The sequence below is a fragment of the Phyllobates terribilis genome, unplaced genomic scaffold, assembly GCF_046119375.1.
Source record: "Phyllobates terribilis strain yellow unplaced genomic scaffold, ASM4611937v1 Scaffold_1__5_contigs__length_1240528914, whole genome shotgun sequence".
In the NCBI taxonomy this organism is placed as follows: domain Eukaryota; kingdom Metazoa; phylum Chordata; class Amphibia; order Anura; family Dendrobatidae; genus Phyllobates; species Phyllobates terribilis.
The window spans coordinates 309,154,771-309,174,011 of record NW_027362761.1 but is presented as its reverse complement, the minus strand read 5'-3'; the positions used below and the strand labels follow the sequence as shown (position 1 = coordinate 309,174,011).

At 44.4% G+C, this 19,241-nt stretch overlaps 1 protein-coding gene across 2 annotated transcripts in view; it reads left to right on the top strand.

The window, feature by feature from the left end:
- The window catches only part of MED15 (mediator complex subunit 15), a 50,598-nt gene extending 37,642 nt beyond the window's left edge, over nt 1-12,956 (top strand). For both annotated transcript variants that reach the window (XM_073674296.1, XM_073674302.1), the window contains 4 exons: nt 3,188-3,348; nt 3,597-3,763; nt 10,529-10,627; nt 12,547-12,956. In XM_073674296.1, the coding sequence (XP_073530397.1) occupies nt 3,188-3,348; nt 3,597-3,763; nt 10,529-10,627; nt 12,547-12,683 (564 nt within the window). In that variant the 3' untranslated portion in view covers nt 12,684-12,956. The remainder of the gene's footprint in view (nt 1-3,187; nt 3,349-3,596; nt 3,764-10,528; nt 10,628-12,546) is intronic.
- Nucleotides 12,957-19,241: the final 6,285 nt, after the last annotated feature.

Genomic DNA, 19,241 nt, shown 5'->3' with positions numbered 1-19,241 from the left:
ACACTGCTTCCTCAGGCCAGGCCCAGCCTTACAGTTCAAAGACTGGGGGCTTTGCAGTTGCGCCCCTTTCGACAGTTTCCAGCACCGGAGGGTTCGGCCATCAGGTCAGACCCAGAGGTCAAGGAGATCATATTTTAAATCGACTTCTGCCAGGCATTACCTTGGTTTGAATGGTAAGCCCTCTGGTTCCAGAAGCAGTAGGTGAGTTAACATATGACAGGCAGCCCCCACTCGGGGATTCTTCCCAGGTGGGTGGTCACCACCTCCTCTTCAGGGAGATATGGCTGAGGACAGTCAGGTTATCTCTCCTGGCTACAGGATAAAGTTTTTCTTTTTTCCATGAGATCATTTTTTCAGATCTCGTTCCCTCTGTTTAAGAGCCGGTTTTGATCAAGCCATAGCATCCCTGCTTCAAGCAGGAGTAATCATGAGGGTTCCTGCTTCAGAGGGTTCTACTCAAACCTATTTATCATCCCAAAAAAGGATGGTTTGGTACAACCCATTCTGGATTTAAGACTGCTAAACAAATGGGTGTGACTGCTTCACTTCATGATGGAGTCAGTCGCAGCATCCATGAGGCCAGGGAGTATCTGTCCTCGATAAACATTCAGGATGCCTATCTTTCTGGCTGATCAGTGATTTCTTCGCTTTGTAGTCAGCCAGGATTCCTTTTAATTCAGGGCCCTTCCCTTTGGGCTGGCAACCATGCCCATGGTGTTTACAAAGGTTCTGGCCCCAGTTATGGCTTCAGGCTATGTGCACACGATGCAGAAATGCTCAGGATTTTTTCCTGAGCGTTTCTGCATCTCCCTGGCAGAAAAAAACGCATGCTGATTGTCCATGCGTTTTCCTGCCAGGGACATGCGAAAATGAAGCGGTTACCCACTGACGTTTCCGCATGCGGATTGACAAGCGCTTTCCAAGCGATTAGCGTCACTTGGAAAGTGCTTGTGACAACTAGGTCATACTATATAAATCCATGCAAACAGCATGGATTTATATAGTGTGACCTGAGAGAGTGGTAAAAATAAAAAAATAAATGTATACTTACCCTCTGATGGCCCCCGGTGTCCCGCTCACTCCGTTCTCCCTTGCCGGCAACAGTGAATTGAAAGACCTGCCGACGTCAGCGTCACGTGACCTGTCACATGACTCTGACGTCAGCGCAGGTCCTTCAACTCACTGCAAAGTGCCGGGAACCAAGCAGGAGCGGTGCGCGGGCCGACAGAAGGTAAGTATACATTTATTTTTTATTCTTGTTTTTACAGCTTTTTTTTATGGTACCTGGGTGTGGAGGAGAGTCTCATCTTCTCCACACTCTGGTACCATCCGCACATTAGAACGCGCCAATAACGCAAGTACAAATGCAGTCTTGCGGTATTGGCACGTTCTAATGCAAGTCAATGGCGGCGAAAACGCCGCGTTTCCGCAAAATTAATGGACATGCTGCGGATTTTTGAGCGCAGCATAAACGCTGCTGAAAAATCTGCAGCATGGGCACAGCTCATGCGGATTATCATTGGGGAACATTGCTGCCCTTCTACCGTGCGTTTTTAATGCGTTTCCGCAGCTGCAGAAACGCATTAAAAACGCATCGTGTGCACACAGCCTAAGACGCACCTAGGTTTTAGAGGAGGAAAATAGAAAAAAAAATTAATCAAAAAAATGTGGTCACGATGCACTGTTCAGGGGGAGCGAGTCTGCTGCTGACACTGGAATAGAGTTAATGTCCCCCAATTCTGATAATATGCCCCATCCTGGTAGATATGCCCCCCCCCTTCCTATTATACGTGGCTCCCATTCCCATCCTGATATGCATGGCACCCCTCATCCTTACCCTGGTATGTATGGCCCAATCATTCCTTATCCTAGTATGCATGGTCCCCCTAATCCCCATCAGGCTGCACATAAAAAAAATAAACACTCCTACTCACCTTTCTTCTCTCTCCTCTAGCGCTGCATCCTGTCTGCCCGCACTGATCTCCTACATGTGAGCCGCGCATGATGTCACTGCCATGCGCGGCTGACGAGAGATCAGCTGCCGGAAGTCACTGCTCCCCACACTGGGACTGTGTGCGCGAGGAGCAGTGACTTCATGCTCCTTTAATAGCGGCACATAGCGTAGCTGTAGCGCGGCTGCTGCTGCCAGGCGATCACGTGTGCCCGCTATTAAAGTGCACGAATATTCACCCCCTCTCCACTCCCATGGGGGTGAATATTCGTGCCCTTTAATAGCAGGCACACGCGATCGCCCGGCAGCAGCAGGAGCTGCGCTACTGCTACGCTGTGTGCCGCTATTAAGGAGCATGAATATTCAGTGCTCCCCATGCCTATGGACGTGGGGAGCAGTGAATATTCATTTTCTTTAGCAGCGGGGACAGTGTAGGCTGCAGCAGGCGGCTGCTGCCTCCAGTGCCCCGCTCCTCCGCCGCAACTGCTCCCCCCAGCACTGTATGTATGTGTCTTATAGTCCGAAAAATACGGTACCTTCTCCAAGTTTTACTTGGTCCACACCTTTTGCTTCTTCGGATGGAAGTCTTGGCAGGAAAATTTTGCAGGCTTAAGTTGCTCAGGCTTCGGCCTGAGTAAGAGTGGAGAATTTGGTAGTAACAGTATATTACTTATTTTTTTTCCTACCCCAGGGACAGCTTTAGGACGTCTTATGGTTCTGTGTCCCCCAATGAAGCGGCCGGGAAATTAAGATTTTTGGTACTCGCCGTAAAATCTGTTTCTTGGTAGTCTCTGTTGGGGGACACAGACACATCACCCACGCTTAGTTTCCCGGTTGGACATGCTTTTTTTTTTTTTTTTTTTTTTTTTTTTTTTTTTTTTTTTTGTTGCTTCTACTACTTTCTCACTAAACTGAAGGAGCCGGAGGCTAGCAGGCGAGGTATAGTCTGCTAGGGAAGAGACAATTTTCATTTAGAATGTAATAAGTGCCTCCAGGTGGCAGAAGATTATACCATGGTTCTGTCCCCCCACCCACCTCACCAATGAAGACTACCAAGAAACAGTTTTTACTCTGAATATCAATCTTATTTTTTCTCTGCAACGCCTGGCTGCAATTGTGTAGTTGGACTCTGATTCATTCTGCCTGTGGCTTAGGCAGTGTGAATCAGCTGACAAGTTCCCTTCTGATTTTAAATGATGGTTCACTGAAATTTAGTCTTGTCTTTTTTACCTCTAGACAACTCCACCTCCTCCGACTGTTCCTTCCACAAAGCAGCAATATCTATGTCAACCATTGTTGGATGCAGTCCTGGCAAATATTAGATCGCCTGTATTTAACCACTCGTTGTACCGGACATTTGTACCAGCAATGACTGCTATCCATGGGCAGCCCATCACGTAAGTTAGTGCACCCCTGACAGACATTGAATGTCATTGATTCAGTCGTGTCAAAGGCAGCAATGGCCTCTACACATTTTCACTATTTGATCATGATTTTACAATATGTACCTGAATACTTGTTTATCTTCACAAGATCGTAGGGCAGCTGAAGCACATCTGCTTGTAGAGAAGTATAATTGCGATTTATCCTGCAGCTAATCCAGTTATATGTTCTAGAAAATGATGGAGGGATGTTGTCATTTTAGAGCCCAAACAGTCATTCCCCGAAAGAGAAAATATGAAGATGACGAGAGACAAACTATTCCGAATGTTCTCCAGGGGGAGGTTGCAAAACTACACTCTACATTTTTGATTAACCTAGATCCTTCCCATTGCAGTAATAATGGAACTGTCCATCTAATTTGCAAGTTAGGTGAGTTTTGATATCCTGGGACCTGTATTTCTGTATATAGAAGCTTTTCTTACTATGTAGCTTGCTCTCAGCTGTGGATTACATAGGAGCCGTTGGCCCTTCTGACCTGCAAGTTGTAAGTACTTGTATTTACTATGGAATAAGATCTCTGGGGTATCTTATCTTGGATCTTAGCGTTGTACTATTCCTCTGTTATTTCTAAACCATATCGTGGTTAACACCATATTAGAATGTAAGAAAGGAGTTGTGAAGCAGACAGTAATTTAAAGGAGTACTCTAATCTCCAAGATCTTATCCCAATGTCTAGCAATACCTCCAATTAGAAATGTAGTATAGTTCTTCTGATAAGCTAAGTCACTTACCCCATTTGCAGGGCATTGCAGAGGCTTAGGTATCCATGTATAAGACCGCTAACAACTAATGGTCACTATGAGTGGTCATAATCATGGATACCTGAGATTCTGCTATGTGCTGCACATAAGGGAAAGAGCAACAGCGAACTATACTAAATTTCTAATTGGAGGTATTTACTAATATTATTATTACATCTACTACATATTGGGATAGGATCTTGGATTGTTTATAACTGAGAGGAAGGTATAGTGTAAACACTATCCAAGGAGATTATCGGACTGCCTTTTATAGGCCCAAGAGGTTGTCCCAAAAATAATAATTCACTTGGATAAATTGGGGAATATATACATTGATCAACTGGAACAATTAAATAAGATAATTGCTTATCGGTAATTTTGATTTTCCAGAACCATGACAGCACTGTACAGAGTATCCGCCAGTAACAGGAAACCTACCAAAATAAAAGGTCAGCACCTCTCTACCTCCCCAGTGTGTTTACAGAGTAGAAGAGGTAACTGCCTTGTTAGGACATGTATGCATACAAAAATAGCTATCAACCTTCACCATATACTATTATATACAAAAAAAAAATATATTTTTTTTTGTGAAAAGAGGAAAGTTTACCACCAGAAAAAATAAGGGAGGTAAGTAGCATTGTGCTGTCATCGTTCTGGAAAATCAAATTACCGGTAAGCAATTATCTTTCCCCTACACCATGATGGCACCATACAGGGAGATTAAAATAGATGAAATCCCTAGGGAGCGACCACCACTGAAAGAACCTTTGTCCCAAAGGAAAGATCAGACAGCCCTAGATCCAACCTGTAGTTTTTAAAGAAGGTGGTAGGATACGACCAGATTGTCCTTGTAGAGTGTGCTTTTATACCCTGAGGGGGGATCATGGTCTGAGGCAGAGAAGGCTAAGGTTACGGCCATCCTAACGCATCTAGCAATTTTGGATTTAGTAGCCCCTTTACCTTTGGCCCCTGAAAAAGAATAAACATGGCTGAGGACTTCCTCCACTGATTTGTTATCGCACTGTATCTTAGGATACACCTCTTACCCCGGGACCCACACCTTCTGATTCCTTTTATGATAGGTATGGGAGAAGCGATGGCTGCCTGGGTTTCTTTATTTTCTCTTTTTTTTGCTGCACTTTGCTTCATGTTCCAGCAGTCCCTTCTCTTCCGAACCCAGAAGTGGCTGCCGAATGCACGTGTCAGTACCCCGCTGATGTCACATCTGGCTTCAACTCTAACCCGAAAGCAGCTGACACCGCGCATGCGCTGTTAGCCAACCTGGTGCCATCTTGAAAACTCGCGCTCATCTCTGCCCCATCTTCCAAATCCAGAAGTGGCTTGCCGATGTCCTCATGCTCTGGCTGGGGCGGTCCTCCAGAGATAAGTGCCCCCAACCTTTCGGACAGCCCTGCGGCCACCAGGATCTCAGGGTCTGCACCCTATCAGGAGAAATCTCCCCAGGTATTGCCTTGTTCTCCCGGACCATAGGCATCCTCTTCCAAGAACAGGAAACCACACTGGGCAGGTAGAGAGGTGCCGCCCCTTTTATCCTGTTACTGGGGACAGATATCTGTACGGTGCTTTCATGGTGAAGGGGAAATGACTAGGACATTCATGGTCCTTAACACCTTACCTGCGAAACTAGTTTTGACTCTCCTGACAGAGCTCCATTTTCAAATCTGACATGTCACGTTATGGGAGTAAACTTTGGATAGCTTCTTTTGATCTCAGTGATTGAGAATTGCTTTTTTTATATATAATAGTGTTTGCATATAATATATATTGTGTGTGGAGAGAGAGAGAGAGAGAGAATGTATTTTAGTCAAAATATACTGTTTGGGCACACTGCATGGTATAGAAGAGAAGAAGTGTGATTTTGATCTTTGGAGCCAAAATTTGGCTGAAATAGATTACGAATGTCCTGATGCATTTGCAGAGCCTATAGGTTCTGAAACAGAAATTCATCTAGGGGTATGGTGACCATTTTACATTATTTGATAATGCTGGCATGTGGACGTGAAAATGTTTTTTTTTTTTTCACTAAAATTATTATACTTTTGGCTCCATATTTTTCATTTTCACAAGGGTTAATAGGAGGAAATGGATACGACAGATTTTTATAAAGCAATTTCTCCCAAACGTAGCAAAGCCCAGTATATGTTCTCTGCCGTGTGCCCAATCCAGTATAGAAGTGGTGGGTGGGGGGGGGGGGGGGAACACTACTTGGCTTTTTGGAGTGCAAATTTTGCTAGGAACAGTTTGTGGGCACCACTTACAAAGCCTCTTGATGCCAGAACAGCAGAAGACAAGAAAAGTGGCCCCATTTTGTAAACTGCACCTATTAGGAAATTCACCTAAGGCCACGGCCCCACTATCAGTATTCGGTCAGTATTTTTTCTCAGGAGTGGGAGCCAAAATCAGGAGAGGAACAATCCGAGAAAAGGTATAATAGAAACAAGTCACCAATTTTGCATTTATCACCCACTCCTGGTTTTGGCTCCCACTCCTGAGAAAAAATACTGATCGTGGGGCCGTGGTCTTAGGATGTAATGAGCATTAGTACTCCACAAGTGTTTCACTGGTTTCTTTACTATTGGGTGGTGTGAAGATAACAAATTACATTTGTTATAATAATTTAGTAGATTTAGCTAAAACTGTTTCACTTTTTCCATGGATAGTGTAATAATTTACAGAATACCTTTTTCATGGCAATGTCCTGCCTATGGTCATACACTCAGAAGAGAAGGAGCATCATCCTGCTTTTGGGGTGCTGAGATTCTCCAATAGTAGTTTGTGGGCACCATTTGCGAAGCCCTTAAAGTTCCAAAACAGCAGAAATCCCCCAAAAGTGATGCCATTTTGCAAATTGCACAGGGAATTTATCTACAGATGTAGTGTCAAACGTGCCAATACATAGTGCCCAGCTTGTGCTTCTGAAGACACACACCCCATAAATTAAAGGGGTAGTTCAAGACTTATCAATTGATTGGCCTTTCTAGATAAGTGATTGGTGGCGGTCTGCCACCTCAATGATTAGTTGAAAACTGCACCACAGCGGCTTGAATTAAAATTCTGAATACGGAAGCCATGTACATTGTTTGGTGGCGGCTGCCAAGTACTGCAGTACATTAACTTCATGGGATATAAATGGGAGTATTCGTCATTAAAGGGGTTTTCCCATGATCAAAAGTTCATTTTAAAAACTGTCTGACCGTGTACAGAACCTGGTCTGATCATACCACATCTCCTGGGCAGGGGAGGAAGAAAGAGTATACAGAAATTACAGCCGGGGATCACAGAGGATTCATTTTGTGAGGTAAAACATTTCACTGCCTGTTTTTAAACAATATTTTACCTCACAAAATGAATACTCTGCGATCCCCTGCTGTAATGTCTGTATACTCTTTCTTCCTCCCCTGCCCAGGAGATGTGGTATGTTCCGTATATGGTCAGACACTTTCTAAAATGAACATTTGTTAGTGGGACAACCCCTTTAAGAAATGTACGAGCTGATGTGTTCTGCTTTTACATTGCTTAGTTCCAGCAAATGCCGTTGCAGTTTTCAGCTGATCAGTTGGTGTGTCATTTCTCTGCTCCCCACTGATCTCATTTTGATGCTGCTACCCTAAGGATATTATTAAATGGGTATTACTATCTCCAAGATACTATCCCAAAATGTAGTAGGTCTAATGATAGCAAGTGCCTCCAATTAGAAATCTAGTATAGTTCTTCTCATAAGCGAAGTCACTTACCCCATGTGCAGGGCAGTTGTTAGTGGTCGTAACCATGAACTGTAGCGATGTGTGGTTGTAACCATGGATACCTAAGCTACTGCAATGTCCTTCACATGGGGTTAGCGACTTAGCTTATGGGAAGAACTATACTAGATTTCTAATCTGAGGCATTTGCTAACATTACACCTACTACATGTTGGGATAGGATCTTTGAGATGGGCATACTTTTAAGTTCTGAGAAAACCCTTTAAGTGGATTCTTTATGCAGCAGTGCCATATATATCCATTTTAACTGTGATACGGGCACGCTGTGGGGCTCAAAAGTTGAGGGTAGGGGATTTTACTGGATTAGTTTTGAACATCGGATGTTGGTATTGGGCAGGGGTTAATGTTATAGTGTTAAAACAATGGTTTGTTTCTGAAGATTTTGATGGTCTATCTTTAGGATATCAATATAAGATCAGTGAGTGACTGTCCACACCCCTTGATGTAAAAGCACTTGTCATATCACAGTGAGTCAGACGTTGTAGCTATTAATGACCCATCACTGGGATAGGTCATCGGGGGGGGGGGCGTTTTAATTTTTTTTTTATCATAAGTTATATTCATGTATGTGAAGCTTGGAAAGTTGTTTTAAAGTGTTTTTTTTTTTTTTTTAGCCCGGAAAAAACATTTTATTTTTTTAGTGAAAAAAAAAATAACACAATGAGCCGTACTTTCCCCTCCCTGCAGCTCCACTGCTGTCCGGGCCTTAGTTTGGGCTCTGTGATGACGCAGGGGTAGTTGGCATTGTGGTTGTGACGTTATCACAGCAACGGGATAAGTACGCCTCATTTTCACTAGGACGATGCCTATAATGTGAAAAGGTTTTCCAGGTTAAAACTTTGTCTTAATGCAAGAGCACATTCTTGAAGGTGTTTGAAGCTTCTGTATAATTTTTTATTGCTGTTGCCCACACCTGCTGCTGTTTCTTTATTATATTTAATGTGTATACAGTACAGACCAAAAGTTTGGACACACCTTCTCATTTAAAGATTTTTCTGTATTTTCATGACTGTGAAAATTGTACATTCACACTGAAGGCATCAAAACTATGAATTAACACATGTGGAATTATATACATAACAAAAAAGTGTGAAACAACTGAAAATATGTCTTATATTCTAGGTTCTTCAAAGTAGCCACCTTTTGCCTTGATGACTGCTTTGCACACTCTTGGCATTCTCTTGATGAGCTTCAAGAGGTAGTCACCGGAAATGGTCTTCCAACAATCTTGAAGGAGTTCCCAGAGATGCTTAGCACTTGTTAGCCCTTTTGCCTTCACTCTGCGGTCCAGCTCACCCCAAACCATCTCGATTGGGTTCAGGTCTGGTGACTGTGGAGGCCAGGTCATCTGGCGTAGCACCCCATCACTCTCCTTCTTGGTCAAATAGCCCTTACACAGCCTGGACGTGTGTTTGGAGTCATTGTCCTGTTGAAAAATAAATGATGGTCCAACTAAACGCAAACTGGATGGAATAGAATGCCGCTGCAAGATGCTGTGGTAGCCATGCTGGTTCAGTATGCCTTCAATTTTGAATAAATCCCCAACAGTGTCACCAGCAAAGCACCCCCACACCATCACACCTCCTCCTCCATGCTTCACGGTGGGGACCAGGCATGTAGAGTCCATCCGTTCACCTTTTCTGCGTCGCACAAAGACACGGTGGTTGGAACCAAAGATCTCAAATTTGGACTCATCAGACCAAAGCACAGATTTCCACTGGTCTAATGTCCATTCCTTGTGTTCCTTAGCGCAAACAAGTCTCTTCTGCTTGTTGCCTGTCCTTAGCAGTGGTTTCCTAGCAGCTATTTTACCATGAAGGCCTGCTGCACAAAGTCTCCTCTTAAGAGTTGTTGTAGAGATGTGTCTGCTGCTAGAACTCTGTGTGGCATTGACCTGGTCTCTAATCTGATCTGCTGTTAACCTGCGATTTCTGAGGCTGGTGACTCGGATAAACTTATCCTCAGAAGCAGAGGTGACTCTTGGTCGTCTTTCACTGGGGCGGTCCTCATGTGAGCCAGTTTTTTTTGTAGCGCTTGATGGTTTTTGCAACTGCCCTTGGGGACACTTTCAAAGTTTGCCCAATTTTTCGGACTGACTGACCTTCATTTCTTAAAGTAATGATGGCCACTCGTTTTTCTTTACTTAGCTGCTTTTTTCTTGCCATAATACAAATTCTAACAGTCTATTCAGTAGGACTATCAGCTGTGTATCCACCTGACTTCTGCACAACATAACTGATGGTCCCAACCCCATTTATAAGGCAAGAAATCTCGCTTATTAAACCTGACAAGGCACACCTGTGAAGTGAAAACCATTTCCGGTGACTACCTCTTGAAGCTCATCAAGAGAATGCCAAGAGTGTGCAAAGCAGTCATCAAGGCAAAAGGTGGCTACTTTGAAGAACCTAGAATATAAGACATATTTTCAGTTGTTTCACACTTTTTTGTTAAGTATATAATTCCACATGTGTTAATTCATAGTTTTGATGCCTTCAGTGTGAATGTACAATTTTCAAAGTCATGAAAATACTGAAATTTCTTTAAATGAGAAGGTGTGTCCAAACTTTTGGTCTGTAGTGTATGTATAATATATATATATTTTTTTAATCCAGATGATAAAAACCTTCCCAGTGTGCCTCCGCTGCAGCTCAGTGTCCCAGCTGATTATCCTGAGCAGAGTCCTTTGTGGATGGACAATCCACGGCAATATGGTACGGCAATAACTATTCGTAATAATGTTGATATCTCATAGGATATATAAGAGATGCTACAAGCACAGACTTAACTACTATATTACTGGTGTCCTACTCTTTAACCCCCTTCTTGGCTAGGTGATTTTATTTTATTTTTTGTCCACTTTTTCCAACAGCCATAACTCTTGTTTTGTCCGTCGTGCCATGTAGTTTTAAACTACACTTTTTTTACTTCTGCATTTTACGATATAATGTTCTTGAAATTGATGGGGGGGGGGGGGTCCAAGTGCAGTGAAATGGGGCAAAATTGGACTTTTGGCCTTAACTGTAAATTTTTTCTTGCACCATTTATTGGGGGACATGGGCTATGGGTTATAGCTTTCTGCCCCTAGGAAGCTGCAACTAAATAGTAGTTATCCTCAGAAAATGCCTTATTCGGATCATGAGACGTTTCAAAGCAGTCCCTAGGGGTTGGACAGTAATGAAGACTGTCTGGTCTGCAGGGCTCTATGTCCTAAAGTGGATGCAAACGTGTGAACCTGACGAACAAATGACTGCTTTACACACCTCGAAGGTGGCGGCTGTGTGACTTAAAATCCTGTGACACCCCACTGCTCAGTTAGAATGGGCTGCCATTGGATGCCGCCTGGCCCCTCCTCAGACCCTCTGGAAGAATGAAAAGTGAGTCTGACTGCCAGAAAAAGACAGTTTGTGCTAAACGCACAACATGAAGACCACATCCACGTATAACTTTTTCCTGGGGTGAGAGGGGGGAAAAAAGTAGACATCACAATGTCCTCATTAAGGTGAAACGCCAAGACTACTGTGGCAGGAATGGGGGTTTATCTGATACCGATTAAAAGCCAAGAAGGGAGACTAGCGGACAAGGCTGCTTAAAACTCTCGACTAAAAATGCAACCTTCCAAGAGTTGATGTAAAGAGATTCTGTAAATGGGATTAAATGGAGATGAACCTTAAAGGGGTATTCCCATCTCCAAGATCCTATCCCAAAATGTTGCCGCAGCCTTGACCCGGGTTGCGAGCTTGCGTATTTTGGCCAAAATAACTATTGATACCTCATGTGTTTATGTATATATGCATTTTTGCACTTTTTTTATTCCAGGGTGCAGCCAGGCCCATCAGCACTGGCATTGTAAACTGGGGTGTCTGTTCCCATGGGGTGCACTTGGCAGCCTGCCTAATGTAATAGTATGGGCATAACTAATGAGCTGTAAGCCGGATACTGTGCACTACCCAAGTGTGAACAACGCCCTATACAAGCCTTTTTGTGTGCAATTCAAATACTAAGCAGTCACCCCCTCCATGAAATGGCAGGTTGTGAGTGATGGTCTCATCAGTATTTTGCACTTGTGTAGCCGCCATCTTTATATGGGTTTGCTGCACCCTTGTAGTGCCGCCCTTTTTTTGCGCTGTTTTTTTTTCTTTCCTTCTTGAATCTTGGAATTTTAATTCTTCTCGGTGTGGCTTTGCTTTGTGTTCAGCTGCAATTGGAGCAAGCTTTACTTGCTGCTGTTACAAGAAGGTGCTATGCTGGCGATTTTACAAGGCTGGCATCACCTGGGTATGGTGTGGGCTTTTTAGAGTCTACTTAGTACACCATTATCCCACACGTAACATACCATTTCTAGGTGTGACATACACATCTAGAAAGGTTCAACTGGAACAGGTAGATGTTGGGGAACAGAAGACTTAAAATACAAGCACAGCTGATGTGTTGGCCATTTGACCAAAATTGTATATATGTAGAATTAATATTTGAGACAACTTTGTAGAAGCAATGTCTGATTGTAATGAGACATACTGGGGTTGCTGGTTGTAGATAACACTTTCAATCCACAGATTTGTTAATGGCCACCTATAAATTGCATATTTTTTGATCCAGTGATCTGAACTGTTTGTTTTGTTTTAATTTTCAGAAGCAAACCCATTCCTGCAATCTGTATATCGCTGCATGACATCCAAACTGCTCCAGCTACCTGACAAGCACTCCCTAACGGCCCTGCTGACAACCTGGGCACAGAGCATCCGGCAAGCCTGCCTTGCTGTGGCATAGATGCAACAATAAGTTGTGGACTGTCTCCATACTCCTGATTGTCAACGGTTAAAGAGGTTCTATAAGAGGAGTGCTTTGTCTTTCTACATTACAGCTCTGTGCCTACATTAATGGTATGACATGGACACCTTGCTGTGGTGAACATCTAGCATAAACTAGCGGCAGAGCATGTGGTCTAGTATGTATAACAATTGCTTGTTGCCCTCTGGCATATTTTGTACATATGTCTTTGCATTTTGTTTTATTATAAAATTAAAGATTCCCTCCATTTTATATTTTATTTGCAATGTGTTTCCTTTTGTAGGGGCAAAAATATTATTTCTAATTTTAGAATCATACACACATTAATGGGAGATGAATATGACAAAACGTAGAAAAGAGGATTCTTGGTGTTAACCGTAAAATCCCTTTCTCGTAGTCTTATTGGGGGACACAAGAAACCATGGGTATATGCGGTTACCAGGAGGCTGACACTAAGAATTATACTTAAAGTGGTATTCCAATCTCCAACATCCTATCTCAATATGTAGTAGGTGTAGTAATAATAATAGCAAATATCTTCAATTAGAAATGTAGTATAGTTCGATTCTCTTTCCTCCTGTGCAGGCATTGCAGGACCTTTAGTTGCCATAGTTACGACCATTGATAGTGACAGTTGGTTAGCTAGTTGCTAGTGGTCGTAACCATAGATACCTAAGGTCCTGCAATGCCTGCACATGAGGAAAGAGACATAGCGAGTCAGAAACTATACTACATATCTAATTTGAGGTATTTGCTAATATAATTATTACACCTACTACATATTGGGATGGGATCTTGGAGATGGGAATACCCTTTTAACGAAAAGTTGTTTCCTTCCCTGAGGACTACACCCACCTGCAGACACCTGCTTTCTCAAACTGGTTTAGTCTGAAGGAGAAACTGTACAAGATTTAATAATAGTACAGTAGAATAGAGCAAGAAGTCATAGTCCATAGCCACAATGGAAATAAATCAACCTCAAAAAAAGCTATAAGGGTGGCTACTGTGTCCCCCAATAAAGGCTATGAGAAAGTAATTTTTTTTCGATAAGTACCAAAAATCCTCTTTTCTGTCGCTTCATTGGAGGACACTGGAAACCATGGGACATCTGAAAGCAGTCCAATGGGTGGGAAACATAAAAAACACCAGAACAACAAGGTAATGGGGTAAGCAGGCAGATCCCTCCAGGTTGTAGCCTGGGTGATTGTCTCTTGCAAAATCTTTCTCACAAGCCTTGCATCAGCTGGCGCAAAGAGAACCTCAGGTTGAGAACATGTGGATGGAGGATCAGGTTGCAGCCTTTCATAGGTGCAGAACAAAAGCCTGATGGCGAACGGTCGAGGAGATCCCCACTGCCTGGATGGAGTAGACCTTTACCCTGTCAGGGGCACTCTGTCTTTAGCCAGATACACTTCCAGAATGGCAGAAGGTAACCAGCGAGCGATGAAAGCCTTGGCGATGGAGAAGCCTCAACGAGATTCCGCCAGAACAAAACAGTCTGAATATCTGAGTGAGTCAGTCACCCACAGGGAGTGACTATCTGCTCTGACTACGTCCAAATTGAGTAAAGATTAAACAGACAGATGGAAAGAAGGGAGGTAGAATGATCTCATTAAAGGGAAAGCGCTGCAATTTTTAATTTTGTATGAATTTATTTTTAATAAATTAAATGTACAACTTTAATAGTCTACTAATTTTTACTTCAGCCACTGTGGGCTGCCATTTGCATTTGAGGGTGTGTAAGTGTCTGAGCACAACACTTACACACCTCAAATACCGCAGCCCCTGGGCAAGAGTCTGCGGTCGCCGTCCGACCACATCTCTTCTATTGAGGCTGCTCCTCTAGCTGTGACATTGGCACGCCCCCCCTTGGCTGTCCAGGTCACAGCTGTGGGAGGAGTTAGTGGCCATCTTTGTGGAGCCTGCAGTGTATGCTGCAGGCTCAATTTTCCCCCTGTCATTGCACAAACTGCGTGCAATGACAGGAGCCTGTGGGGAGAGGAAATGCCAGGGATCAGAGGTCCGGGGTGTGGCAAGTATTGGCAGTGAGCAGTAATCACAGCCAGTCATCAGTATTACAGTATAGGCTGCGATCACTGCTGACCTTTTCAGGGCACAGCAGGGAGATCATCCATCTGCTTTGCTCTGAACACACTGAATAGGATGCTGTTGCGTGGGAGCGCAGGGAAGGCAACTATAAATGTTTGTTTTCTATGCTTTGGATGGAGGGCCACATACCAGGATGCACTGTGTGGGGCACTATATGGGGCCATTATACAGAGGGCAGCATGACTCTGCCACTCTGGGCAGTGTACTTACTGATGTTACTGCTCATCACAGCCACCGGGTCTCACGGAGTGCAGCGGGACCTGGAGAGGCTGCTGCTACAGCCTATGGAGGAAGAAGGATGTGTTGGGGAAGGGAGGGGGGTGTAATGCGTGACCCCGCTGTGTTTACTTCAATGGGAGTAGTAATATAGTGTCACACATTACACTACTGCTCCCAAAGAGGTGGATGTACAGTGGCGACCAAAAGTGTAGCATATATATATATATTATATTATATTTTTTGTGATGCCATTTTCCTGGTGATGAATTGAAAGTGCATGAAGTTGTCGTCATGCAAGACCTTAATTTTAACCAAAATGCCTTTGAATATAGGTATGGTCATTTAATTAAAGAAAACTGACTGCCAAAAGTTTTGCATATACTATTTATTGATCACAACATAGAGAGTAATTCATTGTTTACAATGCCATAACTTTATCTCTAAACTCTTGGAATGCCTGGTCCATTCCCGTCTAATCCACTATCTCTCAGACAACTCTCTTCTTGACCCTTTACAATCTGGTTTCCGCTCTTTACATTCTACTGAAACTGCCCTCACTAAAGTCTCTAATGATCTACTAACAGCTAAATCTAATGGACACTATTCCCTGCTGATTCTCCTGGATCTCTCTGCAGCATTTGACACTGGATCACCAGCTCCTCCTCACTATGCTCTGCACTATTGGCCTCAAGGACACTGTTCTCTCTTGGTTCTCCTCCTATCTCTCTGACCTCTCCTTCTCTGTGTCTTTCGCCAGCTCCTCCGCCTCTCTCCTTCCCCTTACCGTAGGGGTTCCTCAAGGTTCAGTCCTAGGCCCCCTGCTTTTCTCCTTATACACCGCTCCCATTGGACAAACAATCAGCAGATTCGGTTTTCAGTACAATCTCTATGCTGATGAAACCCAATTATACACCTCTGCTCCGGACATCACCCCTGCATTACTACAAAAGACCAGTGATTGTCTTTCTGCTGTGTCTAACATTATGTCCTCCCTCTGTCTAAAACTGAACTACTGGTATTTCCTCCCTCCACTAACCTACCTGTGCCCGATATTGCCATTTCCGTTTGTGGCTCAACCATTACTTCCCAGCAACAAGCCTGCTGTCTTGGGGTCATTTTTTATTCAGATCTTTCCTTCACTCCTCACATCAAATCACTTGCTCGTTCATGTCATCTACACCTCAAAAACATCTCAAGAATCAGGACTTTTCTCACCTTTGACTCGGCAAAAACTTACTGTCGCTCTTATTCATTCTCATCTGGACTACTGCAACTTTCTACTTATGGGGCTCCCGCTTACTAAACTCTCCCCTCTCGAATCTGTCCTTAACGCAGCAGCCAGGATCATATTCCTCACCAACAGCTACACTGATGCCTCTTCCCTGTGCCAGTCATTGCATTGGTTACCCATCCAATATAGAGTTTAATTTAAACTTATCACGCTTACCCACCAAGCGCTCCATGCTTCAGTACCCCCTACAGCTCCTCCCTTGTCTCAGTCTACCACCCTACACGTGCCCTCCATTCTGCCAGTGACTTAAATCCTCCATAATCCGAACTTCCCACTCAAGTCTCCAAGATTTCTCGTGTGCTGCGCCAATTCTTTGGAATGCATTACCCAGGACAGTTCGATTAATTCCCAATACCCGCAGTTTCAAGCAGACCCTAAAAACCCATTTCTTTAGACTGGTGTATCGCCTCCACACACTATCTGTCCATCCCAGTTGTCTGTCCCAGTTTTCCCCCATATTAAAATCTTCAATTTCAGGTTCATACCAACCATGCACCTAATAGCCTCAGTCAGAACTGCACACACACTGGCAGGCGACCAGTCCATGTATTATTAATCCTATATAGTATATCAAGGCTGCATTATACAATATATGTACATTCTACCTTTTGTGTCTCCCCCATTTCCTCATAGACTGTAAGCTTGCGAGCAGGGCCCTCACTCCTTTCGATAGGAGTTATTTTTATTCTCTATTGTTTGTTTGTATAAGTCCCCCCTAAAATTTATAAAGTGCTGCGGAATATGTTGGCGCTATAAAAATAAAAATTATTATTATATTATTCACCTGAGGACGAGAGGCCAGATTATGCTGAAACAGGATGGAAAACGTGGAAACCTGACCCTTGAGCATACTGCGGGATATAACAGAATCAAGGCCAGACTAAACAAAGGCCAAGATGGAAGGCAGGGAAAAAGACAAGGAGGCTGAATGGGTCTCATCACACCATCGAATAAAGGCCTTCCAGGTACGTTAAAATATGCTAGAAGAAACAGGTTTTCTTGCGCTGATAATGGTCTGTATGACCTGGGAAGAAAAGCTCGTCTCCTTCAGCACCGCAGATTCAACGGCCCTACCATAAAACTGAGATACTGAGAATTCGGGTGGAAGAGTGGACCTTGAGAGAGAAGGTCTGCGTGATCTGACAGTCTCCAAAGTATATCTGCTAGCAGATTGACTAGTTCTGGATACAAGGCCCTTTGGGCCAGTCCGAAGCCACTAGGAAGACCGAAACTCCTTCCAACTTGATCTTCTTGATGACTCTGGGGATCAATGGGAGGGGCGAAAAGAGGTAAGGTGAAATGGAGACCATGGGGTGACAAGGGCGTTGTAAGCGATCGCGAGATCTGGCTATGAAGTGAGGGACCTTGTGATTCATCCATGACGCCATTAGATCGACATCGGGAATGCCCCATTTTTGACAAATCTGAGCGAACACATCTGCGTGAAGAGACCACTCGCCAGAGGACAGCCCCTGAAGACTTTGGAAGTCTGAGGCCCAATTTTCCACCCCTGGTATATGGACCGCTGATATTGCTAGGACGTGCCCAAGTCAGGATCCAAGAGACCTCGGACAGAACGGACTTGCTTCGAATGCTGCCCTGATGATTTATGTACACCACGGCCGTGGCGTTGTCGAATTGCATCCGGATTGGCTGGCCCGCAAAAAGGTCCTGCCAATGAAGAAGGGAGAGGTAGATGGCCCTGATTTCCAGCAGATTGATGGGAAGTGAGGTCTCTAGAACATTCCAGCGACCCTGAAGGAAAACCGAGAAGACAGGCGTCTGTCGTGACAAATGACCTTTGAGGCGAAGGGATGATGAGAGGGTCCACCAAGTCAGAGATTCTGACCCGAGGAGGAAAGCGAATGGGGCGGTCCAATGAGGAAGTCCTCTTGGCCCAAGCTGACAAGAGGGCCAGTTGGAGAGGACGGGTATAGAACTGGGCAAAGAGAACAGCTTCCATTGCGGCGATCATCTTCTCCAGAACCCACATGCAAAGCCACGGGGTGAGGAGATCGGGATAAGAGGACATGGATACTCAGGCTGAGAGCCGCCATCTTGTCCTCTGGGAGAGAAAAAAACCTTGTACAGACCAGGGACAGGGAGGTGTCGAATATCATGCCCAGGAAGATTAAGTGCTGGGATTGGATCAGGGACGACTTGGCTCTGTTCACAATCCAACTGAGGCGGAAGAGAGTGTTCAGTGTGATCTGGAGACTCTGGCAGCAGTCCTGGTAGGATGACCCCTTGATTAGTAGGTCGTCCAGATAGGGGATAATGACTATCCCCCTGGCGCAAAGAATGGCCATGACAGTTGCCATTACCTTAGTGAACACTCTGGGGGCAGAGGCTAGGCCGAACGGGAGAGGCGTGAATTGATAATGATTTTCCTGTATTGCAAATCGGAGGAATCTCTGATGAGACGGGCAGCTTGGAATATGAAGGTAAGCGTCCTGGATGTCCACCAAGAAGAGAAACTCCTCGGGTTCCATAGAAGAGATAACCGAGCGGAGGGACTTCATTCTGAAATGACGAAGCCGCACCCACCTGTTCAGGAGCTTGAGATCCAGGATTGGGCGGAGAGAATTGTCCAGCTTTGGCACCATGAACAGGTTGGAATCAAAACCCGTGAAGCACTCTTCGGAGGGAACGGGAACGATGACTCCCGCTAACACAGGGGAATCGATGGCCTGGAAAAAACCTGAAAGGTGTGCCGGATCCCTTGGAGGATGAGACGGGAAAAAACAACTGTTTGGAAGGGAGGAGAAATCTATCTTGTAGCCTGTGGAGACTATTTCTCTGACCCAGGCGTCATCGACTGCTGCCAGCCATGCGTCCCAGAAGAGGAGGAGACGGCCACCCACCCTGTGAGGATTCCCAGGTGAGGGTGACCCATCATGCAGAGGTGAATCTGATAG